At 43.0% G+C, this 27,141-nt stretch overlaps 1 protein-coding gene across 1 annotated transcript; it reads right to left on the minus strand.

Moving 5' to 3' along the window:
• Positions 1–4,935: 4,935 nt before the first annotated feature.
• LOC139449085 (glutamate receptor ionotropic, kainate 3-like) lies at positions 4,936–17,056 on the minus strand. The gene is made up of 9 exons (XM_071230548.1): positions 17,029–17,056; positions 15,076–15,133; positions 14,034–14,072; positions 12,713–12,913; positions 10,954–11,290; positions 9,201–9,426; positions 8,318–8,548; positions 6,199–6,502; positions 4,936–5,034 (listed from the first exon to the last, which is right to left on the minus strand). Exons 2-9 carry the CDS (start codon positions 15,127–15,129, stop codon positions 4,936–4,938), a joined length of 1,491 nt encoding a protein of 496 aa, XP_071086649.1. The 5' UTR covers positions 15,130–15,133; positions 17,029–17,056.
• Between the last annotated feature and the right edge of the window lie 10,085 nt (positions 17,057–27,141).

Raw genomic sequence — 27,141 nt, forward strand, 5'->3', positions numbered from 1 at the left:
TCCAGCATGTGTCTTGAGTTGGACAACGCGATAACGGAGGAAATTTGTCGTTTATGCTTTTGTTATATATCTATTGTCTAGTTATCAACGCGTTATTCGATACGGGTACAAATTCTCGCCGTCTGCGGTTTCTGTTTCGTCGTCGCAGTGTGCCTAACTATCAACTTCTCAACTTCTCAGAATATCAACGTTGAAGAAACAAACATAGTTGTATTAAAGTGAGTGAGTGAGTATTTGTTTTACGCCGCTTTTAGCAATATTCCAGCAATATCACAGCAGGGGACACCAGAAATAGGCTTCGCACATTGTACCCATGTCGGGAATCGAACTTTGGCGTGACGAGCCAACGCTTTAACCGCTAGGCTACCCGACCGCCCATAGTTTTATTGAAGAAGAAAAGGTCGATGAAACAAATACGCCGTTATCCGTTTACTTACAAATCCGTTTCCTGTCCTATCAGAGGTAGTTGTTGTTACCCTGCCTGACGACCCGAGTCTGTGTATTGTGTCTGAGTTGGGTATCCATGTTAAACTCTGGCCTGGTATCTCAGAAATGCTGTTACACTCAACTCAACTACTCACCATCTCAACAATCTATAAAAGTATATCAACTGTTTACTTGTTCACACTGAATCCCTGACCCGAAAACTTTGAGCACGAGACAACATTTATGACACTAACGAAAGCTAAAAAGAAACAGATAAGAGATGTAACATAATATAGATTCTATATAACTGTTTAATAAATTCAGCGCCTGAGAAGAAAGTATTGGGGATGACAATTCACATATAAATACAGAAGGACTCTTCATATAATGTGAATATGTTTTTAGACTATGCATTATCAGCAGGCGCTGGTCACAGCGGAGGTAATAACGTGAACGATGCACCAGCTTTGAAAATATACCGAGACAATCGATGCAAAATAACTTACAATTGTAGATAACCGTTGCATTTTAATATGAAACAATGACGGTGCTTTAGGTTTGCGTGACTGAATTGGGGTTTAAAGTCCTTGCGTTCTTGGTTATTGTACGTATACAACGACGTGCATGCACGTGTGTGTGTTCGTATGTATGTGTGTCTATGTGTATGTGTGTAATTGTTTATGCGTATAAGTGCGCGTGTGTGTATGTGTGTATGTGTATCAGTAGCTGTGTGTTTATGTGTGTGTCTTGTATGTGTATTTGTGTGTGCGTGTGTGTATGTGTGTGCGTATTTGTGTGTGTATGAGTGTGTGCTTGTGTGTTTCTGTATGCACGAGTGTGTGTGTGCTTGTATGTGTGTGTTCGTGTGCTTGTGTATGCGTGTATGTATGAGTGTGTGTGTGCTTGTGTGTATGCGTGTGTATGAGCGTATGCGTGTTCTTGTGTGTATGTGTGTATGTATGTACCTATTGTACCCTGGATCTTCAGTGTGTGTGTATGTGTATGCAGCTGACTGCACTATCTGGATTTCTGCCGGAGTTTCGGTGAGATACCATGCCGCAGAATATTTTGCTGTGTATCCCACTGAAACACAGTCTACTGACTCCGAACCTGCCAGTCCGCGCTGTATCCTCTTTCTGCCGAGAATCAGGCAGAGTAAGAAGGAACACCTTTTAATGTGTATGTGTGTGTGTATGTGTGTGTATGTGTTTAGCAGGTGTGTGTATGTGTGTATGCATGTGTGTGTATGTGTATGTATGTGTGTGTATGTGCATCTTTAATCATACCGTAGACACACAATTACAGTTATTTCATAGGAAAATGTTAGTGACGTATGCAATTAATACTCTATAAGTTTTGGCAACCCACTTGTGCTTATCTGATGCCTTCTGTACCCTGTGACGCTTTGACCAACTCACGCGGGACCGGCGATCGACTTGTCAGTGCAGGCAATACAAGTACAATAAGGTGGACTGCACCTCACACACAGTAGCTGATGAAACAGAAGGGGTTTGGTGCTGACACTCCCAACACACATACAATACAATCATAGAATTAAGGGCCTCCCATAAAACATATCACTAATTTGGATTTTTTGTTGTTTAACGTCCCACTCGGCAATAGATGATGGTTCTCGGTAATTATTGGAATATGGACTACACAATCCAGTGGTTGATATTAAGAGCAATGATCCACATTGTCCGGGTACGATGGCGCGCAGTACCGTGTCACAGACATGCCCGCCTGATCCATCATGTCAAGTCTCACGACCAGCATGTGATGATGGGGAGCAACTCTAACCTGGAATTGCAACAGATGTTCCTCATCCGGGACAGTTCCGAATGAACAATAATAAAAGTTGCGCTTTACATGTTGTGGATATCTTATACATCCTATAGTTGCTGAGCGGCATGGCATCTACACCCAAACAGATGCACTGTCGAGGTTATAAATAGAAACTTCCGACTTGGGTTGGTAAAGATCCTTTTTATAGACCGGGCCGTAAAAAGTTTGGTCAGGTAAAAGATGTTTTTAATGAGATTTGATTTGGTGCTGACAATCCAAGAAACAAGTCAAGGGCGAATCTTGGATTAAAAACCACAATCATGGGTTTCTCGCACGCCTGAGGAACGCAGCTCTGCACAGCGAATTGATACGCTTTAGAGGTGAGGTGAAATGGGGTTTAACGTCGCGTCTAAGGTTATTGCACTTATATAACGACATGCATGCACGTGTGTGTGTGTGGCTGCTTGTACTAGTCCGGACTGATGCCGATTTATAGTGCTAGCTCACTGATATACCATGCCGAAGTTTAACATGAATTCCCCACTCAGACACAGTATACTGACTCCGAGCCGACCAGTCCTTGTTTTAGCCCCTTAATACCGAGCGCCATACAGGGTAACAACAAGTACCATCTTTTAACGTCTTTTGGTATGACGCGGCCGGGGATCGAACCCCGGACCTTCCGCTCTCCGGGCGGACCCTCTACCACTAGACCACGGAGGCGGTCTGATGCGCTTCAGAGGACAAGGCCTCAGTGTAAATAATGTAACAGGCAGTAAAGTTGGGCTTGACTTGAACACATCTACAAGGGTGTGCAGGTGGAATTGATTAATGGTTGACGTTCACCCAACACCACCGGAAACAGGTTTAATCAAGAGAGCGGGTCTGAGAGTTCAGCTCGTGCAAGACCCTAGTTTCATTGATTGGTTGTATAACACGTTTTTCGATCAACTGTAACTTGTCATTTTTCCTCAGATCAAACGATGATTGGCAAAGAGTTTTTTTTACGTAATAACCAATGCATAACGAAGGAAACGCACATTCCTGACTCCATTCCAAGCTATAGCTAGTGTATAGACACGGTTTGATGGTCGGGAAAAGGGACATTCTCTGACGAATGTAGCAGTCAATATACTCAATAATCTCCGACAATGCGTCGTTGGTAATCAATAACCAGACTTTTATCCTGTACGCTCACTCTAGACACTATTGTTCTGTTCAACCGCATTAATATCAGATTTGTTCCACTGCCACGATGCCTGTCTGAATGAAGAATTACCGGGATCGATGTTTCTGAAGTCCCCGTGTTTTATCATAGCCTTCATAGCATATGTCTGTTATGCTGAGTCAACTAAGAATAAGGTGACTATCATTAAAAAGAGCACCAAAGTTATAAAATAGTTCTTCTAAAAGCTGATTCGATTTTACAAAAGGTAAACGTATCCTGCCCCACCGGTGGCACCCATCACAAACACATGCAAAGGTAAGTCAATTTTTCACTGAATAACACGGAAACAAACGATAATAGTCGAAATAGGGAATTGCATCGGCATCATTTTGGCTCTGATGCGTCAAATTTGGACATTTTTTTAAACCTTTACTGAGGCCTTGAATGATGTCACCTTGATCAGAAAACATTTGAGCAAGAGTCGTGTGACGCTTTTTCAAATCTTCACAGAAATAGCATGCTTGATTGTACTCAAATGTGGTGACATGTAGACACCAAATGTTGAAGCTGCAGGAATACTGCTCCACGTAAATGGAAAGTTGAATATTGTAAAGTTGAAGTCATATCTCCTGTCATACAGGCTTGTGCAGAGTTTTGCAAATCTGAATCTTTATGCATAGATCTTAACACGAGATGAAGCGGTCTCACTGGTCTCCTTTATTCTACTTCAGGTGGGTAGATCAGTGGAAGGTAATTGGCTTTTGATGGATATTGAGCCATAACAGATCATCGACATACCTGACGCTTAAGTTAAACTTCTTTCCCAAATTCCCTTGTTTTGACATTGCCAATCCGAGCAGAAATTCTGATTCAGATAAATAAAAACAGAGCAACATAAATCTGGTGTGGTCATTTCACTCTTTCACAATTCAATTCTATGCATACTAGGACCGGGAGGGGTAACTCGGGTACTCGGGTCGGGTCGGTACTGAGAAGGATCCCGGTACCCACAGAACTACCCGGACCCGTGGTTGGTCATGTAATATTGTTGACTGACAAAAATGATCTTAAACTATATGGTTACATTACAAGTCACTAATGTTCGCATTTCTTTCTAACTATGAACCCAGACTTGTATATGTTTGAATACTGATAAAACTTCAGTCAACTTCAGTGTATGCATGACCAGATCGTTTTATACGTGTATCTAAATACATTTTGTCCAGGGCTACAGTCAAACTATTATATTTCCAATCGGATATTTTGTACCTATCTCTTGAGGCCTACAGCGGGTACCCGGGTAGGGGCGGGTAATAGAGGGGTGGGTACCCGGGTAGTAAATTGGGATACCTCTACATATCAAACATCACGTAACAACACTAAGGGTATCAATGAATGCATAACATCCAGTTTAATCGTATAACAAAAATAGAAAAACGGTAAATCAAACATTGTGCCCATGTGAAATAAAGAACACTGGAATCTGATTATGAATGCATACACAACAATGTAAAAAACAAAGATAAGGAGAAGAGTATGTGTCTGTAATAAGTATGTTATGAAAGTGGATCATCATTCATGAGTTTGTTCGTTGAGATTCCACAGATCGGGTCCCTTCCTTCGTCTCTCATGGGTTGATGCACGGGGAACTTGGTCTGAAACAGATGAATATTAGTCACTTCACTTTACCTACGAGTTAGTACATGACAACGGATATTTCGGAAAAGGTGAAGTTAGAGGGGGTTTATATTCCAGCTATATGACGGCGGTCTGTAAATAATCGAGTCTGGACCAGACAATCCAGTGACTGACATCATGAGCATCGATCCACGCAATTGCAATACGATGACATGCATCAACGATCAACCTGACCACCCGATCCCGTTAGTCGCCTTTTACGACAAGCATAGTCGCCTTTTACGGCAAGCATGGGTTGCTGAAGACCTATTCTACCCTATTTTAACGTCTTTTGGTGTGACGCGGCCGGAGATCGAACCCTGGACCTTCCGCTCTCCAGGCGAACGCTCTACCACTAGACCACGGAGGCGGTCATTTCGGAAAAGACATTCGTAAACGATAGGCCTTCTCACTAAAGTATAGTGAGTCAGTTTGGCTTCATCGTCGCATTGGTTTTCATATCAATCATATGGTGACTATGCGACTAACGGGATCGGGTGGTCAGGCTCGCTGACCCGATTGATGCATGTCATCGACCTAAGTGCGTGGATTGATGTTCATGATGTGAATCACTGGATTGTCTGGTCCAGACTCGATTCCTTACAGACCGCCGTCATATAGCTGGAATATTGCTTAGGGCGGCGTTAAACAACAAACAAACAAACATATCAATCACAAACACTCTCTAGAAGGTACGTCAGGCATCGGGAAACAAAATGCAGAAGAATTTTTGCGATGAAGACGGGATGGAGGAAGGTTGTGCTAAGTGGTTTACGATGTTCATATTTTCATAAGTTTTGCGGATCCGCAGGTCGTGAGTTCGAATCCTAAATTGATTCCGTGTACGAACCTTTGTCAGCACCAATCTCTTTTCTCGTGGGTTTGGCCATGACGACCTCCCACATTACGCGGGTCGGTCGGGTAGCCTTGTGGTTAAAGCGTTCGCTCGTCACGGCGAAGACCCGGGTTCGATTCCCGGCATGGGTACATTTTGTGAAGCCCATTTCAGGTGTCCCCCGCCGTGATATTGCTGGAATATTGCTAAAAGCGGCGTAAAAACATACTCACTCACTCACTCACCCACATTATGCTGACATATCGTAATACGACTGATATAAGTACCGTTATTCATGACATCTTACCGTTACGTTCCGTGACCTTGCATAGGTCACTTCCGCCCCTAGGATGAGAATCGTGACCGCAAGTCCTACAAACAAGACCAGGAACCCCGCACCGAAGGTTCTGAGAGTGACGCTCTTCGCTGCAGCGCCACCTAGCCGGAGACCAAACGTGTCAAGGTAGGAGAGACCGCCTGAGAAGACTTCCTGCTGCCGTTTGTCCTTGCACCCGCTGTACATCCATTTGACCTTGACCTTGTAGAGAAACTCATCCTCCCTCATCTCGAGGAGTTTGTGGTCAATCCGATCACAGAGATTTCCTTCCCAACTGTGTTGAGGAAAATACAATACTTTCAGTCTTGTTGGGTTATTGTTATTTGGGACAAGGGGGTGTTGCATAGTCGTCTAAGGCGCTGTGCAGAGTTGTGTCCCTTGGGCAAACCAATATATCTATGATCGTGGGTTCGAATCCCGATTCGCGCTGATCATGTTTTCCAGGTTTGTCAGCACCATACACGTGCTAGGGGGATTCACCAAAGTGGTAAAGGTCTGAGACCTGACACGTGAAGATCCGTGGAAGATCTAGGTCTTCAGCAACATGTGCTTGCTGTAAAAGGTGACTCTGCTTGTCGTAAGAGGCGACTAACGGGAACGGGTGGTCAGGCTCGCTGACATGGTTGATGCATGTCATCGTATTCCAATTACGCTTACATTCCCGATTAAATATGTCTGTCCTGTATTACATCCATTTGTTGTGAGGTATCTTTAGGTTTTGGGCCCCCGTGTTATAATTTGTCAGAAGCAACCCATGTTTGGTGTAACATGCGTCTAACGCGATCGGGTGGTCAGGCTCGCCGACTTGGTTGATGCATGTCATCTTATCCCAATTGCGTGGATCATGATGTCAATCACAGAATTGTCTGATCCAGACTCGATTATTTACAGACCGCCGTCATATAGCAAGACAATTGCTGAGTGAGGCGTATAACAACAAACAAACAAAACAAACAAACCTGCATCATTTTGGGATTTCTTGGTTTGGTTTGTTGTTTTACGCGCACTCAGCAATAGTCCAACTATATGACGGCGGTCTGTAAATAATCGAGGCTGGACCAGACAATCCAGTGATTAATATTATGAGCATCGATCCACGCAATTGGGACCGATGACATGCATCAACCAAGTCAGCGAACATGACCACCCGATCCCGTCAGTCACCTTTTACGACAAGCATAGTCACCTTTTACGGCAAGCATGGGTTGCTGAAGACCTATTCTACCCCGGATCTTCACGGGGCATTTCTACGCACTCTGGCACGTAATATAACGGGAATAATCTTCAAAGCAATCTTCAAAGCGGTGTTAAACTGAATGACTCACACTCTTCCCTATATGGACATGGACGCTGACTTTTAGACTATCAATCTTCCAGGTTTTCTTTAACAGGCTACAAGTGTCTGATGCTTCTCGAAAGGGTAAGTGAGTGAGTTGGGTTTAAAGCCGCTTTTTAAGTTTAATTTTCATAACACGGCGTGTGAGCTTTATGTGGGAGGAAAACCCGAAGTGATGCATGTCTCAGACGTTGACCACTTTGCTGAAACTAACGTGCACGTGGATGGTGCTGTAACCTAGAAACACAATTGGGGTGTCCCGGTATTCGAACGAAGCGACGAACACTGGAACCATTCGAGTGAGTATGGTTTTACGCCGCTTTTAGCAATATTCCAGCAATATCACGGCAGGGGACACCAGAGATGGGCTTCACACATTGTACCCATGTCGGAATCGAACCCGCGGCGTCGGCGTGACGAACGAACGCTTTAACCACTAGGCCTATAGGCTACCCGACAGCCCCCAGGAACCATGTGTCCAGGCTCTGTCACAGACGAAATGTGTGGCATCATACCGACAATATTTGACCTAACTATTAAGTTATCAACTATTGGTTTGTCTAGCTTTAAATTTTTAACATCGACCAGACGATATCATCCTGCTCTCACCACACGCATGGAGAACAGGGGCAGGGAATTCTACCTACGAGTGTCTGTGAAACACCTCGGCTTGAACCTATTCCACAAATCACCAGGTGTGTTAGATCAAGGACAAGATTCAAATGTTGATTTAGAGGATGGAACGCCGTCTACCTGCACGCAAACCCATACGCTTGTTCGTCCATATGGGTTCCAAGGACAACCAGGTCACAGGGTTCTTTCTCGGCCTCGAACTCCGCCAGGGGGCCCTCCATGATGAACGCAAAGTTGCCATTCCCCTGTCTCAGCCTGTCCAGTCCCTGTTTGGTACTTTTGATGAAGACACTAGGATGGAAGGAATTCATGGCCTGCCACATTCTCTGCACCATCGGCTTCTCGGAGTTCCTGTTGACAGAAACGTTATCATTCATTCATTCATTCATTCGTGGGTGTTGGGTGAGTGAGTGACTGGAGGAGTGAGTGACTGGAGGAGTGATTGTGTGAATGAGTGACTGGAGGAGTGATTGACTGGAGGTGTGAGTGAGTGACTGGAGGAGTGATTGTGTGAATGAGTGACTGGAGGAGTGATTGTGTGAATGAGTGACTGGAGGAGTGATTGACTGGAGGTGTGAGTGAGTGACTGGAGGAGTGATTGTGTGAATGAGTGACTGGAGGAGTGATTGTGTGAATGAGTGACTGGAGGAGTGATTGACTGGAGGTGTGAGTGAGTGACTGGAGGAGTGATTGTGTGAATGAGTGACTGGAGGAGTGATTGACTGGAGGTGTGAGTGAGTGACTGGAGGAGTGATTGTGTGAATGAGTGACTGGAGGAGTGAGTGACTGGAGGTGTGAGTGAGTGACTGGAGGAGTGATTGTGTGAATGAGTGACTGGAGGAGTGAGTGACTGGAGGAGTGGGTGACTGGAGAAGTTTGTTTCTGGAGGAGTGAGTGAGAGAGTGAGTGACTGGAGGAGTGAGTGACTGGAGTGAGTGACTGGAGAAGTGAGTGACTGGAGGAGTGAGTGAGTGAGTGAGTGAGTGAGTGAGCGTCGACGTACTTGAAGTAATCGAGAGTGAGGCTTGGTTTGAACACGCCGTACTGGACCTGCGTCTGGCGCGACAGCTCGTCAAAGTTGTGGAAGGGGATGCCGTGGCTGACGGTGTCGCGGGAGAGGAAGATGGCGGTGAGGCTGGCGGTGAAGGTGATGAGGATGTGAATACAGAACAGCCACCAGATGGAGGCCAGGAAGCGCCCAGAGGGAGACCGCGGGGAATTGATGTGATCTGCAGAGAGCAAAGGGATGGGTCAGCGTCATATCGATTTGATGCTCATTACAGGAATTAGGACATCCAATATGGAACTTGAACCGGTCTTGTTGTTTGTCGTTTAACGCCAGACTCAGTACTATTCTAGCCACATGAAGGTAGTCTGTACAACAAGAGAATAAACCAGACAATCCAACGCCTGACATCGTGAGCATCGATCTACGCAATTGGAATCGATGACATGCATCAACCAAGTCAGCGAGTCTGACCACCCGATCCCGTTAGTCGACTCTTACGACAAGCATAGTCGCCTTTTACGGCAAGCAAGGATTGCTCAGCGAGCCTGACCATCAGATCCCCTTAGACGACTGTTTAAGCAAGCCTGGGTTGCTGCAGAACAAGTCTAACCAGTATCTCCACAGGGACCCAACACCCAGAGATACCTGACAACTAATGGATGTAATACAGGACAGACATCTTTACTCGGGAGTGAGTGCGTGGTTGTTGTTTAACGCCGCACTCGGCAATAAGCCAGTCTGTAATTAGTTGAATCTTGACCAAGCAAACCGGTGTTTGTTTGTTTGTTTGTTTGTTGTTGTTAAACGCCACACTCGGCAATATTCATGATGTATGACAGAGGCCATAAAATAATCCGGGTCCGGGTCTAAAGATCCAGTAATGTATTAATTTGGTCGCTCTCTACGATCAGCATTCTGACTCGGAATCCCAACAGGGTTTTTCAGACACGGCTCGTGAATAAACAAGGACACAGTCAAAACTGGAAGGGGGCACGATTCGCTGTGCAGAGTTACGTCCAGAAACCTTTGATTATTGGTTCGAATCCCGGTTCGCCCCAATTATGTTTCTACGTTTGTCAGCACCACATCCGTGCTCGTGGGTTTCACCCAAGTGTTAAACGTCTGAGACCTGCATCACTTCGGGCTTTCCTGCCACATTAAGCTGACACGCCGTGATATAACTGGAACACCAGTACTGTTAAAGGTGGCGATAAGCCCAACTCACTTAATCACTTCAAAACTGGAAAGTAGTTTTAAAGAGGGTGGTTGGGCATCAGTCTGCAATTTATAGGACTGAATAGAAGGAACCATAAATTAAGCACGCACGAGATTTTTGCAAAACAAAAACTTGACAATGTCTAAACGCTCAGCAGAGTTGATCTTACTTTGATATCCTTCAATTTGACTCACTTTCTGACTGAAATCATCGTGGGTCAGTCACCAAAGGAAATTCAAAATTTGTACAAGTTATACGATCATATTATCCCAAACAGTAACTCTGTGCCTAAGGTTTATAAAGAAGGAGCAACAGACAAAATAATGAAGATAGCATCGCTTATATCAACGTCTTTAAAAATAAATAACCAGAAACTTAGATAAGTTTGCATCACAAGCAATATCCCATAAAATAATCAATATTTCCGATTGACAGAACAATCACATCCGTCACTTCTCGGGTCTTTCCGTAACTTTAAATGAGGGCACGAGAGGAGTGACACGAAGACACCCGACGGCAAGAAGTACTCACTTCGCTGGACGAGTATACAACACAGGGTGTATAGCTTTCCACAGAGTAGTCCTCTACACTCGACATGATTGACTCGTTGTCCTAAGTTGTCTTCAAAGGGGCTGAATCTGTCTATGGCGTATGATAAGCAGCCAATCACAAGCCACAAGACAAATATGACTACCCAAAGTCCGGCAGTGAATGGCGTAAGCATGATGTACCAAGGCTCCTGATTCGTCCACGGGTCGGGTGGCCGGTACAGGATGCGAAGGCCGGCTAACATGAATGGCTGCGTGAATTTAACCACCTTTGCCCTCTGAGAGTTGATGGTCAGATGCGACAACGCAAGGTCAGAGTTCTGAGGAAGATAAACTCAATATATATTTCTCAGGTTTTCAAACAAATTCATGATCAGAAGACGTATCAGTTGATTTTCATGTGATTGAAATCATTGTCTAAAGGGTCAAACTCGTAGATGTGCCAATATGACTTGAAAACCACTTTTGTTTTTCATGCGGATTTTGTTTTTTAAGGTACTGTAACTTTCTATATGTATTCAAACAAGGAGTTGTACCGATGCTGTTTTTTGTTTGTTGTTTTACGTCACTCAGCAATATTCCAGCTACACGCAAGACAGATCGTTACAATGCAGTTAATGTGGTCTGTAAATAATCGAGTCTTGATATCGTGAGCATCGATCTGCTCAATGGGATGGTCTGTGAGCCTGACCACCTGATCCCGTTAGTCGGCTCTTATATTTATGACAGGCATTGGTTGCTGAAGACCAACTTTATCCCGTATCTCCCGATCGAGCCATCGATGGTGAATCTGTTTGACCATAGGTGTTTTAGTAATGGTTCAAAAATAATCAAGAGGTGACGTAAAATGGGCATTGACGTAGCCTTCAAGATTATTGCACTTATATTGCAACGTGCGTATATGCCTGCTGGTACTAGTCCGGAAAATGCCCTTTTTATATAGCCTAGCCCACTACGATAGTGCAGTTTAACATGCATACCCCACTCAGACACAGTATACAAACTCCGAGCCGACCAGTCCTTGTTATATTCCCTAAATGACGAGTGTCAGGCAGGAAAACAAAGAGTGCTATCTTTTAAAGTATTTTTGAATGACGCGGCTGGAGTTAAAACCGCCGAACTTCCTCTCTCAGGGCGGACGCCTTATCCACAAGGGGCGGTCCAAATTAATCAAGATAATAAGTTGGTAGCTTAAGCAAGTTGCAGTACGGGAGACCCAAAGTTATGACGTAAACTTTGATGCATAAACTGAACTTGAATGCAAAAAAACAACTAATAGTACATTTATGAAATCCTTGTTCGGGATTAAACAGCTCTTGGAATAAGTTCCTGATGACAAACTTCAACCAACTGCATTTTCTCCATTCACTTTACAACTTGATTTGAGACATTGAAGACAATAGGCCGGTTTAGAGGTTATAGGACAGACCTCGTTACAAGGCAGTTTCTGAGTTAATATTGTATCATGCCGCACTCAGCTGTATTTCAACTACATAATGGCGGCCTGTAAATAATCGAGGAGGACCAGCCAAACAAGTGAGAGACATCATGAGCAGCGAGCCACGCCATCGCCGCACGATCACAGGCAGTCAAACATGTCGCCAAGTCTCGCCCCGAACCCATCTAGTAGACAAGCAAGACGTATTTGGAAGGGAGGGAGGGGTGTGTGTGCTATTCTCCACCGGGATGCTAGTTATGGAGGCATTAATTTAAAAAGATAACCAAGCTCTCGTCTTTCCTACATTATTGATCAGCTCCGATACAAGTCCGTTCCATTTCCCTGGCTCCGCTTCGTAGCCAAACTTGCCGTCGTAGACCACGCGTATGTTGTAGGTGAAGTGGAGGCGACGGGCGAGTTCGTCCAGGATGTCGATCAACATCCCCTCATACTTCTTGGTGTTGGAGGGGGGCTGAGTGGTCTTCTCCATCACAAATGGCGGCTCCTAGAACAGAACACGTACTCCATCACTTGAAGACAGAGCAGCAATGTCATGGTGAAACACACTAAGCAAGTCTAGGTCTGATCAATACACTCACTGTCGGAACACAGATAAACAGATACATCAGATATCTTTTACGTAAAGTTTCTCGTTTCACTCCCCACTCAGCGATATTCCAGGTGTATGAATAAGCGAGACTGGACCCAACAATCTAGTGATTGATATTGTGAGCAGCAATCCACGCTGTCGAGCTACATTGACACGTAATCAACTGAGCCTAACCATCCTATCCATCAAGTCGTCACCTACGACCAGGGTTGATTGCTAGGGACCAATTCTGGCCCGTTACCCTGAGGTTCCCAAGTTAATCGTCTCCTGAGACTAGAAATGCATATATCTGTCGACGCCCACTTGAAGGTACACACGCTTTGCAAATTCTGCAGTCGACGGAAATCTGCACCTTAAAATCGATGTTTACAAACCAGATGTCTAGTTCGTTACGCGATTTTGATAGGACTCGTTAAGTCCAGACAAAATGTAACTCCGGAATTCCAGCCTAGTTCGGCAAAGACGGAAACTGGACTTTTTTAGTTAGTAAACACCCTTTCCTGGGGAAGATGAAAAGTTCGACAATCGGATGCTCACAATGAGTTCTGTAAACAATGATTGCATTCCACAAAGCGATCGTAATGCTAAGACAAATTAAAGAAAAAAGTCTATGTTTGTTTGTTGTTTAACGCCGCACTCAGACATATTCCAGCTGTATCTCTGCGGTCTGCAAAATAATCGAGTCTGGAACAGACAACCCAGTGGTTGACATCATGAGCATCGATACGTCTGTGTTTAAGATCATTTTTATCACAGAGAGGCAACAGTTGATTCAGTGCCGCAACATACCCACCATGGTTAGAAAAGTTCTTCAGCAAACCCCATTGGATCTTGTGGTCAGGCTCGCTGACTTGGTTGATGCATGTTATCGTGTCCCAATTGAGTGGATCGATGCTCATGATGTTAATCACTGGATTGTCTGGTCTAGACTTAATTGTTTACAGACCACCGTCATACAGCAGGAATATTGCTCAGTGCGGCGTTAAACAATAAACAAACAAAACACCATACTCACCAGCAGAGTTACGACTTCATGATGTTCGCCAGAGAGAGACTGAGAAAAGCAAGAACAGAGGATATTTACATGGAGGATATTAAATGGTGGTTGATAAATACATTGTTATATCGTAATGTGTCGTGGTTAGAAGTGACATCATCCCTCATGGCTAAATCAATTCTAATGATGCCAATAGATGGGATAGACAACGTAGTTGACAACCATCGTGAAATATTTTGTTCATCACATAAATCGACCCGTGAAGATCCGGGGTAGAATAGGTCTTGAGCAACCCATGCTTGCCGTAAAAGGTGACAATGCTTGTCGTATAAGGCGACCGACGGGATCGGGTGGTCAGCCTCGCTCTCTTGGTTGATGCATGTCATCGATCCCAATTATGTTGATCGATGCGCATTGTGGTAATCACTGGATTGTCTGGTCCATACCGGCCGCCGTCATATAGCTTGAATATAGCTGAGTGCGGCGTAAAACAACAAACAAACAAAAGCAAAAAGAGAAATACTTTAAAAGGGAAAAAAAATAAGCATAGAATTAAGATCCGGTCGTAACATAGTTCGGGCAATCCTCACATGTTTCGTGATATAGTGAAGCTTCGTTTATCCAGATCCCAAGAATCCAAGTTCTTGTTGCGAACGTTACTGTCAAAGGAAACAACGCTCCGTCGCCATCCATACTTGTTTGTTTGTTGTTCAGCAATGTCACTGCTATATGACGGCGGTATGTCAATAATCGAATCTGGACCAGACACGTCCGTGACTGGCATCAGGAGCATCAATCAACCCAGTTGGGATACGATGACATGCACCAACCAAGTCAGCGAGTCTGACCACCCGGTCCCGTTACTCACCTGTTACGGCAAACATTGGTTGCTGAAGACCTCTTCTGCCCTGGATCTTCACGGGTCTTAATCCAGACTGCGTTTATCGGGATGGTGTAAAACCATGTGTCTACCCTGCTTCGGAAATGAATGGACTACTGTATAGACTATACTGTGAGATTGATAAACATTTCATTGTGTTTGTTTGTTTGTTTTACTTACGTTCATGGTGACACTTGTCAAAACAATGTAGCATACGAATGAGAGGCTCGACATGTTTCTGAAATGGGAATAGAGGAATGCAATTTTATAATGTGCCAGCTTAATGTGGGAGGAAAGCCCGAAGTGATGCAGGTCTCAGACGTCTACCACTTCAGGGAACTCCACGAGCACGCGTATGGTGCTGACAAACCTAGAAACATAATCGGGGATTCGAACCCACAATCATAGGTTTCTGGCGTGAGATTAGGGAGGAGATTAGAAATACCCGCAAAACCAGAATACCTTTTAGACAAACATGTTGCAGCAATATTCTTTTCGCGGCAGAAAATTTCGTGTTTCAACATTCTGAAGGCTAATTATTTCGGGAACAATATATTTTCTTCGATAAAATCCCAGGCACCAAGAATATCAAATTGTCGGCCCCTTACGATAGCAGTGGGTTAAAATCACTTCAAGGAATCAGTGCAATGTGCACATGGTTCTGAAGTTTAAAATGTCACAGTGACAGGCACAATGTCTGCTGAAACCGGGCCCTCGATGGCTGCTCGGCATCTCACTACCATCATTCGCTGTTCGAAGTATGCAATACATATTGCGATATTACGGAAATCTCATAAAACTTCGCCCGCACGCACGCTCTATATTTACTTTTTTATCATTACCTGCAATGAAGCTTAACATAGGTCAGTCCCATGCCTAAATCGCATCCTAATCGAACGCCAACATCTCAATCAAACTTGATTATTTAAAGACCGCCTCCATTCAGCTGGAATATTGCTGAGTGAGGAGTTCAACAACAACAACAACAACAAAACAATCATATACCCTGTCATAAATAACCAGCTTCACTCACCTCCGCTTCAATACAACATGTCAAAATATTTAGATGTATATGTATTTGTCACCGTCAAATTTCAACAACTACATGGAAATATGCTTTTCATATTTCATTATAATATATACGGCCAAATACGTTTTGAATAAGTTCGACCTCGTAAAATTTGTTCTTTGACATTTATGTTCAATGGTATGACCCTCTAAAGATCTCGTAGATCTTTTGAAAATTTTACACCGGAGTTATTTAAAAAAAAAATTCTGTTAATTTTCTGTCATAACTTTCTAAAAGGCGACGCTCGTAGCGGACAGCGCGATAGATAATTTTTTTGTTTGCTTCTCTTTTGCGAGGTATGGTTGGTTGGTTCTTTTGTTGTTTAACGCCGCATTAAGCAATATTCCAGCTATATGACGGCGGTCTGTAAATAATCGAGTCTGGACCAGACAATCCGGAGATTGATATCATGAGCATCGGTCCACGCAATTTGGATTGATGATAACGAGGTATGGTCTCTATCTGTTTGATATATGGTCTTCTACTGAAGGATGTGTTTCGCCACCTATGGAAGTCCATTATGGCCACACATTATATATATTTTATCTTGAATGTCCACGTTCTTTTCTGGCAAGCAGAAAGTGAAACCTTCATTTGCACAATTCAGCCATCTTGAATTTTCAACATAGTGCAATTTTCAACATCGTGCAATTTTCAACTTAGTTAGTTGAATTGTCAACTGAGCTTGAATTTTCACCTTAGTTTCTTGCATTTTCATAAACGTTTCTTGAATTAACAAGATATTATCTTGCATTATTAACAATAATATAAAAATGGGAAGGCCCATATGGGCCTCCGTAGGAACGTGTTCAATCCTCCTTGATTAAACAAACATACATGAAGTGTGAAACACGAACACATGTTCGTTAAACGTGTCTAAATGATCCATCAAAACCCGCAAAGACCCATCACATTCTATAAATCTCATCGCATCATATTTCAGCTGTTCCTTCAAAAACATGCTCTTGCCACATGAGGTCGAACTAAAACTTGTTTGTACTTTAAAACATGTTCCTTTTAACAAACATATACATACCTACAGTCTCGAATATCTGTCTACTTACGATTAAGCAAGATTCCGGTACATAAAACAGTTTCAACTGTTGCAGAAGTCGGCCCAACAACGAACTTCGATCAAAGGGCGACAGTATTCACGTGCAAATCGTGCGCCAGCTGTTTCAGTAACGATGATTAGCAGGGTCGGTCAGCTAGTTTTCATTTGTGGACAATAGATGTGATGGCTGATCCTTGCTGTGTGTTGTTGTTGATCTGACACCTCACCTTATATGGAATATTTATCAGGCCTGGAGTTGTTTTTCATCTTAAAATTTAATTGAAGTTGTTGATATGTATTGGGGTGTATTCAGGCATACACGCAATAATTAACACGAGCTCTGTTATTTATCATAGCATGGCTTATCACAATGGCCATTTACAATATTTACATCTAAATCCTATTTACTTGGGATAATTGACAGCTCTCAATTACGCTAATGTTAGCAGTAGATGTGTTGTTCGTTCTCTCGGAACGTGTGATAAACCAAACTATGCAAAACGTCCCCGCCCGTCTGATGATCAGGGCTTAGACCTTAAATTGTTCTAAGTCCAATTTTGGTAACATTCAAGTTATTGGGTGATTATACATTATTATATAACTTCTAATACATTTCTGGGGCACGGGTGGCCCAGTCTTCCAAGGCGAGGCAATTCGGTGAGCAGAGTTGCGTCCCTTGGGCACGTCGGAAACGTATGATTCGCCTCTATTATGTTTCTAGGTTTGACAGCGCCATACCCGTGCTCGTGGGTTTCACCGAAGTGGTAAACGTCTGAGACCTGCATCACGTACTTCGGGCTTTCCTCACACATTAAGCAGACACGCCGTGATATTACTGGAATACTGTTAAAAGTGGCGTTAAACTAAACTCACTCACTCACTCACTATGCCAAAAGGAGTTAAAACAATCTGAAACTAAATCTACCGATCTTATCGAACCAATTGTTTCAGTGGAGATAAACCAATGTTGCGACTGCACTTTTGTCAATTTGAAATAGAGTTTGAACTTACAAGTCTGTCAACTGAAATCCTTTTTCACATCTTGACGTTTCTTACTATCGATGTACTCGTGAACTCATGTTGACATGTCACATGTGAAAGGACTTTATGGTATGATTGAAGATACGCCTATAATGTGTAGTGATATTGAGTTATATGAGAACATTTCAACATTTCAGCTTCATGAGCTGCTAAGAAAAATCAGTTTTGTTTAGATACCCCCAAAGCTGATATCGGTGCCAATGCTTCTGCAATTGACCACACCCTTTGTCACTAAGACCGGAAACCTTTAATGGTTAGATAAGGCCCATATCCGAGTGTCGATTCTTGCTTTCTTGATCAGTCTGCCGAAGTCGGAGCTCATAAATTTAGAACATCGTTCATGATGACTTTCCAGTGATAAATATCAAACGTCAACCGCATAACTAACCTCTCGATTATCCGAGGAAACAGATTCCGCTGGGCAGAAAAGGCAACGTAGCGGTAATAAAAAAAGAAAATATTGTATGAGAGGGTCACTAAAATTTTTACATTTGTTGCCATAAAATTTTATAAAATACAGTTATAAGTTAGGCTATTGCGCCCCGTTCTTCACAACTACTAGCGCTGCCTATTGCTTATCACCAATCAGCGCCAATTATCAGTTGGCTCCCATTGTTTAGTTGCATAGAAATCCTACAGTTTTTTTTCACTTGAAATGGTGAACCCTATTTATTGTACCATTGACCTGCTCAAGGACTGACTGAGTATATTTCGGAATGTAATATATCTCTGAGTTTTAACCATTAATTACAACCAAGTAATGACGGTCTATATATGCGTGGCATGCTGTGATAAGCAGCAGATTAACATGGACAACAACAGGTAATAGATAACTAGAGCATATACGCTCGTAGACAATTAGATGAAGCTTAATGTACAGCAACAATGCCAAATAGCACACAGGTAACGAAGCCCGTTGTACAGTGGATTAAAAGGTTCTATCAAGCTGATCGGATACTAATTAAACGAGTATATTGCTTCTTCATAGCATCGTTATAATGATTCACCATTTGTGGCATACAATTGTAAACTATAGTGATATACTTAGAACGTATTTCATTGTTATAATCGTCATGGTGTAGGAATATACAATGTTTTAGCACATGTTACAATGCACGTATATGTACACCTTGCAATACAATGTATATTTATAATCAAGTCCATATTTGCAACTGAACTTTGAATGGGGATTCGTTAAAAAAAAAACGGTAGCGGTAACCGCCATCATGGATTCCAAACCTGTATGTCTGTTTTCGATCTGAAGCATTCCCCAGGATGATATGTGTCGTGAGAAATGTATACGGATACAAATGTAAGCGGTTAAAAATGTGATTCGGTATTTTTTTAAATATTATATGACTCTTAATCAGTCGGATATGATTCCATGCGCCGTAAACCCACCATGGCAGATTGACCGACTTTTCTAACGTGTCGATCCTAACGAGTCTTAACTTTCTCTCAGAGTGTACGATTCCGACTATATCCGACTATATCCGACTATACCCGAGCGTATCCTGTCCCACCGGTGGCACCCATCGCCAACACATGCAAAGGCAAGTCAACAACCACAGTGGCCCACACGTTGTGTTGAGAACGATGAACATACATATCGATGTATCGGGAAGGAGGGCAATTAAGTCAGTGAATATGGTTTTACGCCGCAATATCATGACAAGGGCCACCGGAAATAGACCTCACACATTTTACCCATGGGGATTTGAACCCGGTCTGCGGCGTGACGTCGAGAACGCTTTAACCAGAATGCTACCCTTCCGATCTGACTGGTAACGCCGATTTGTATTGAGAATTATCTGCATTGACAAAAAAAGGCAGCGTGTTTGCAAGACACGCAGAGGATCGTTGCTTTCAGCCTGAGTGGCGGCCAACCCTTCCAGTATGTCGTATGCAGCAGACCGCCTCCGTGGTCTAGTGGTAGAGCGTCCACCTGGAGAGTGGAAGGTCCGGGGTTCGATCCCCGACCGCGTCATACCAAAAGACGTTAAAAGATGGTACTTGTTGTTACCCTGTCTGGCGCTCGGCATTAAGGGGCTAAAACAAGGACTGGTCGGCTCGGAGTCAGTATACTGTGTCTGAGTGGGGAATTCATGTTAAACTGCGGCATGGTATCTCAGTGAGCTAGCACTATAAATCGGCATCAGTCCGGACTAGTACAAGCAGCCACACAAACACACACACGTACATGCACGTCGCTATATAAGTGCAATGATCTTGGACGCGACGTTAAACCCCATTTCACCTCACCTCACCTCGTATGCAGAAGCCTACATGATAAATAACATTCACATACTATTCACATTGTGGATCATGAATACACAACGCAGACAACATATATATTTCCTAAATAGCAATATGTCCATGATTACAATATTCCTGATTATTACATATCAGAAAATAATTATACAGATAAAGCTTATAATATGCTTTTAGATTAAAATAGTGCACAACCATTACACTGGAATCTAACATTAATAAATATTGTTTCATGAACCCATTCATAACATTCATCCTCATTAATCAGTAACAGTTTACAATATCACAAATATTAGATTACTAAGTAATACTAGTAATAATATCAACTAACCTGTGAACTTGTACTGTGGTGCAGTGCTGTGATAGTGAGTGTGGTCAGAGGTTTTATGATGGCTGGTGACATAGATATGTATAATCACCAATCAAGACAAAGAACTAGCCTTCGGCCCTTTGACCGAGACAGTAAAAGAGTTATCCTAAAATGGAATAATCTAACTACCCTTATAACAAGAATGAACTGATCCTATAACCCTGATTAAGCTATGAGAATAATATACCCGAGAAAGAGATAGACAGACAACTAAACATGACACTTGTTGTAAACAGGCAGTAGTCTGTTGAACAACCCTATTTACATATGTACGACGCATAATCAAATGTAATGGGTACAGTTGTCAATAATGGTTCATTTTATCCCCATTATACATATGCAATATATCTATTGTTTGTTTGTTTGTTTATTGTTTAACGCCGCACTCAGCAGTATATGACGGCGGTTCGAATTATTAGTCTGTTCAAGACAATCCATTAATTGACATCATGAGCATCGATCCACGCAATTGGGATACAATGACATGCACCAACCAAGTCAGCGAGACTGACCACCCGATCCCGTTTGTCGCCTCATACGACAAGCATATTCGCCTTTTACGGCAAGCATGGGTTGCTGAAGACCTATTCTACCCCGGATCCTAATGTTTGTATGTAGGAAATTCAGTGATTCCTGTCCCCCCTACGGAAGAGCATGAAATACAATTTGACCATCAATAACCTAGTGTGGACGTGTATCAATGTCTTCCAATTCCTACAGGTCATGTTTGTCCAACATTTGGCAAAATGTATTCCCTCAAAGCATTATTATTTGTCAGAATGTGAAGTTTTTATGGAGCTATAGAATTCAGTACAAAGGGAAATTGACATGTCGTCAGGTTTCAGAGTCAAGTGAATAATACTAAAGTACCGTCGGAAATGCTAGAAACTGCTTTTTGACTGTTAAAAAAAGGATATAATATTTAAATGACTGTTGTTATTGAAATATCGAGTAACTACCGATCGTACTACCTGTGGTTTGAAGTATTTCAGTCACAAGGGCAAGTGTACGTTTATCATATTGAGTCCAATGATGGCAGTCTGACTAAAGAAATATGCGCACTTGACTCCGTTATAATGATACTAATGTTGTCCTCATAAAACATCTAATCCACACACAAAAATCACTTGGAGAAAATTCTAGATGTGCATGTTCTAAAATGACGCTGCGTTTGTTTTGTCAACATTGCTCCAACTATGCATGTTACATTGCATACCCATGGTTCACGATATGGAATCTGTACTGGGAAATGTGTACAAGTTCTTTACACTTTAGAGAGGTAGAGGGAAACCATTTATTAATTTAGATAGGGTGAATTACCGAGCTGACCAAGCTATGGGGTTTTCAGTTCACACCATCAAGTTTACGGTATGATAAATAAAACAATACAGATAAAGGGGTGGTCTCAAAAAGAAAACTGGTACGTAAAAGGAATATTAGACAGCTTTGATACAGGGTGATAGGCGTATAGTGTACAAGCTTTATGAGCAGAAGCGAACCCTGACTTGTAGGAGAATTTGGGAGGAATTAAAGATATAATTGATGTTTACTGCTATAACTACTGATCATCAGGTAAAGGTAATCGTGGCATTGTTTTGCACGCTGCAACCCATGGTATGGGGCTTATTGGATGTGTGCTAGTTTTCGAGGCGAAAAAGAAAACTGGTGATTTTCATAAGGAAATTATAGGAGGTGATGTGTTCATAGACGGGTTGGAACATCAGCTACTGCCCATTTTAAACAACGTCAGTGTCATTGTCATGGATAACGCCTGTTAATATAACGTCCGGGAATCAGATATTGTCGCCGAAACCATGAGTAGTCTGAAGGCGACCATACGGGAATATATGACATTGTCGACTTCAGACCATATGAAACGAAAGTTCAACGCATGGAGAAAATACGGCTGAATAAGAACCCTGTAAGTACAAGACATATGTGCTGGCGGCACAATACAGTCACGTTGTCTTACGTACGCCAGTCAGACATTGTGAGCTCAACCATGTTGTGCCCATCTTGGCTAGGTGTAAAGGGTTCGTGGCAAGACATAACACAACCTTCAAAAGTACAGATTCATATACGTCATCAGCGGAGATAAATGCTACCTCAAGAAATCATCTGTAGAACAACAAATACTTCTGGATTCCAAAATCGCAGCCTTCCAATACTCATCCCGTTTCATAGATCTTTTCTATTCCATCATGTATCCAAGCAAATGTAATGCAGTACATATCCTAAATTGCTACCCCATCAACGCACATGTCATTTGAGTACAATAACAGCAATATTTTGAGACCACCCCCGACTCGGTGACATTTGCACCTGGGAGAATGCACGGGACGGTGTGAGGTCATCACCTTTTGGTGATCACCTCAGGTTATAGGCCATTTCATACATGCATGACAACACACGAATATTTTCTAAGTTGATCATCATTTTACCTGTAAAAGTACATTTGAAGGATGATCACAGTGGCAGTTAGGACAGGATAGATAAGGGCAATTTGCGTTATTTTGATGTATGCTCCTTTATAGTCCTATGACTCGTATTTATTAAATGAAGCCAGAAAAGCAGTTTTCTGGCATCCCCGACACTACTTTATGACGTAGTTGTGTCAGGTTTATACCACAGTTACCATAACTTGCTTACATGTGGTATTATTTAATATGTCATATATACACATTTCTGTGATCGGTCAATTGATGTAGTGATGTTAACATTTAATGGTTGTGTTATTTAAGGCTTTGTAGCGGGAACAGCTATCAGCTTTTCATGGACTCTGGACGGCATCTGGCTGGGACAGAATGGGTTTTTCACATTTCTGTTTCCTCGTTTTCAGGTTTTGCATACTACCAATGACAACATTCCATTCTGAAAGACATTCAACAGGTTCTTCTCTTTTGACCCATTTTTGGCACATGCTTCAACGGCATCCATATTGATTTCAAAGATGTGATCCCAAATGGCAGGAGGTCTTGACGATATTTTGTCCCATATTTTAAAAAAATATTCAAAGACTGTTATCGTCAACAATAGATTAGGTGAAATTAGGTTTAACGTCGCGTCCAAGATTATTGCACTTAGATAGCGACGTGCATGCACGTGTGTGTGTGGCTGCTTGTACTAGTCCGGACTAATGCCGATTTATAGTGCTAGCTCACTGAGATACCATGCCGCAGTTTAACATGATCACCCCACTCAGACACAGTATACTGACTCCGAGCCGACCAGTCCTTGTTTTAGCCCCTTAATGCCGAGCGCCAGACAGGGTAACAACAAGTACCATCTGTTAACGTCTTTTGGTATAACGCAGCCGGGCATCGAACCTTGAACCTCCCGCTCTCCGGGCGGACGCTCTACCACAAGACCCGCGGTCTTGTTAACAATAGACCAGTCACCTGTGATTATATCACCAAAAGGTTGGTAGAGTATGATAAGTCTTACATTTGCAACTTGTGGGATTCACATCATGAGCTACCAAGTCCACGTTCCGCAACAGGCCTATCACTAAACAACTTGTGCTTGTATAGGACTTGAAAGGTTTGTTAGTTTCTGAGATTGGAAATATTATGGAACATTTAGAGCTAAAAGATTTTGGTCACCGTCTGTGAATTTAGTTTAAAGTATCACTTATAAAAAAATACTCGGAGATTTGTTCTTCTGGATTCTCGTCTATACAACAAGACAGTGACGAAGGTACCTGGCCAGCACTGGGCTGTCGGTGGTGAAGGCGGTCGGGTAGCCTAGTGGTTAAAGTGTTCGCTCGTCACGCCGAAGACCGGGGTTCGATTCCCGATATGGGTACAATGTGTGAAGCCCATTTCTGGTGTCCCCCGCCGTGATATTGCCGGAATATTGTTAAAAGCGTTGTAAAACCATACTCACTGTCGGTGGCGAAGGTAAGGTGAAACGGGGTTTAACGTCGCGTCCAAGATTTGTGCACTGATAGTGTGACGTGTGTGTGTGTGTTTGCGTGCGTGCGTGCGTGTGTGTGTGTGTGTGTGTGTGTGTGTGTGTGTGTGTGTGTGTGTGTGTGTGTGTGTGTGTGTGCGACTGGTCCGGACTGATGCCGATTCTATAGTGCTAGCCCACTGAGATACCATGCCGCAGTTTAACATGAATACCCCACTCAGACACAGTACCTAGTATACCGACTCCGTGTCGACCGGTCCTTGTTTCAGCCCCTTAATGCCCATCTTACGGAGGCAAGAGAGTTAACTGACTTTAAAAGTCCAGTTTCCACCCTTGCCGAACTAGGCTGGAATTCTTGGGCTCGATCGTAGCGCTACCAGTGGCTGTTACGAGTTAAGTCCTTTCTATGCCTCTCCTATTCAACCTCTCGTATCACTTGCATTTGCTTCAAACAAAACGGTGGCGCCCAGTCAAAACGATCTGATTGATAATGAAGACCTATATTGTGATAAAACGAATCTTACACCGCGAAGCGTATCAAATCAGGTGAGCATCTTGATTAAAAGCATGGACAGATTTAGAAAATATCTGTTGACAATGAGTTAGCGGTGAACATGCTTTGCAAATCCTGCAGTCGACCCAAATCTGCATGACACTTTACCAACCGGATTTCGATTTCGGTGGGCGATTTTGATTGGACTATGCATAGACTCGTTAGTCCATCCAAAATGTAACTCCATAATACCAGCTTAGTTCGGCAAGGTGGGAAACTGGACTTTTATAATGCCTCGGGAAGATGTTTAATGCCGAGCGCCAGACAGGGTAACAGAAAGTGTCATTTAGACTCTCGGTGACTTTGTAAAGAATGTAAGCGGAAATGAAATCGTGATCGGTAATGATGTGTCAGGAGCAAAAAGAGACCGAAGATGAAAGATATAGTACCAGGCAGAACACAGACTTTCTCTTCCTTTCCTAGTAAGAGCAGTTTAAAAATATACTTCCTTGGTCTAATATTATCATAAAAGTAATCACAATATTATTATATACACCGGACGTGAATGTCACGAAAAACATAAATAGCATGTAAACGTAAACATGAAACGTCAGGATATCATAACACAAAACATTAATTACATGCATACTGGAAGGGTGTTAGACCGTAGAACATGACCATCCTTTCAGTCTTAACTTGTAATCTGTTGGGGGAGGTCGGGTAGCCTAGTGGTTAAAGCGTTCGTTCGTCACGCCGAAGATCCGGGTTCGGATCCCGACATGGGTACAATTTGTGAAGCCCATTTCTGGTGTTCCCCGCCGTGATACTGCTGGAATATTGCTAAAACCGGCGTAAAACCATGCTCACTCACTATTTGATAAATGGGACTGTTCACTGTAGACATACTCTGTTTCTAAAGCCACTGCCATATGTCGTAAAACGGCGTAAAACCAAACTCACTCACTCTCTGTAATCTGTTGAAGCATTAAGAATGAATGACACGTATCACGGTGATAGGTTGCCGAGTACGAGTGACTAATTGAAGTGACAGTAATGAGTGCGGCAATGAATTTGCAACCAAAATAAACCCCTAAGGAAAGTCACATTTGTTTTGTTTGTTATATAATGAAGTTGAGTGATTTGGGCTTGAACAGTAATCTAGCATTATCACGGCGTGACAGAAAAGCCCGAAGTGATGTAGGTCTCAGACGTTTACCACTTTGGTGAAACCCACGAGCACGGGTATGGTGCTGATATTCTTAGCTTTCTGGCGCCCCCAGGGGATGCCAGTCTGCACAGTGAGTTGTGGTGCCTGAGACCATTAGGCCACCCGTCCTTTTAATGCAGGATGCGTGTTTTGTCCAGCATTTATATACACGAGCCCATGTTGACAGCATGCTACTTGATTCAGTGAGCCAAAGAATGTGACTCCTCAAAAGTACATTTCAGACAAAATATAATTCTAAATATGAGACCTGTGAAGATCCGGGGTAGAATAGATCTTCAGCAACACATGCTTGCCATAAAAGGCGACTATGCTTGTCGTAAAAGGCCACTAACGGGATAGGTTGGTCAGGCTCGCTGACTTGGTTGCTGCATGTCATCAATCCCATTTGCGTGGATCGATGCTCTTGATGTCAATCACTGGATTTGTTTGGTCAACACTCGATTATTTACAGACCGCCGTCATATAGCTGTAATATTGCTGCTTAAACAAAAAAACAAAAAAATCCCAACTAAATGAATTGGGACAATAGCCTGCTGATACGCGCAATGTGTTCTATATGAGCAAGATACTCAACATAAATATATCATCCGAGAGCTAATTTGAGAGACACCGCCTCCGTGGTCTAGTGGTAGAGCTTCCGCCCGGAGAGCGGAAGGTCCGGGGTTCGATCCCCGGCTGCGTCATACCAAAAGACGTTAAAAGATGGTACTTGTTGTTACCCTCTCTGGCGCTCGGCAATAAGGGGCTAAAACAAGGACTGGTCGGCTCGGAGTCAGTATACTGTGTCTGAGTGGGGTATTCATGTTAA

Source organism: Haliotis cracherodii, unplaced genomic scaffold (assembly GCF_022045235.1).
Source record: "Haliotis cracherodii isolate W230 unplaced genomic scaffold, xgHalCrac1.p SCAF_7, whole genome shotgun sequence".
Lineage (NCBI taxonomy): Eukaryota > Metazoa > Mollusca > Gastropoda > Lepetellida > Haliotidae > Haliotis > Haliotis cracherodii.

Excerpts from the sequence above, each read along its gene's own strand:
- LOC139449085 (XM_071230548.1), bottom strand. The coding sequence starts at position 15,129 with ATGTCGAGCCTCTCATTCGTATGCTACATTGTTTTGACAAGTGTCACC. Across the intron at positions 14,073-15,075 it reads TGACAAGTGTCACCATGAAC|TCTCTCTCTGGCGAACATCA; the intron begins GTAAGTAAAACA and ends TGCTTTTCTCAG. Across the intron at positions 5,035-6,198 it reads CAAGGTCACGGAACGTAACG|ACCAAGTTCCCCGTGCATCA; the intron begins GTAAGATGTCAT and ends CATCTGTTTCAG.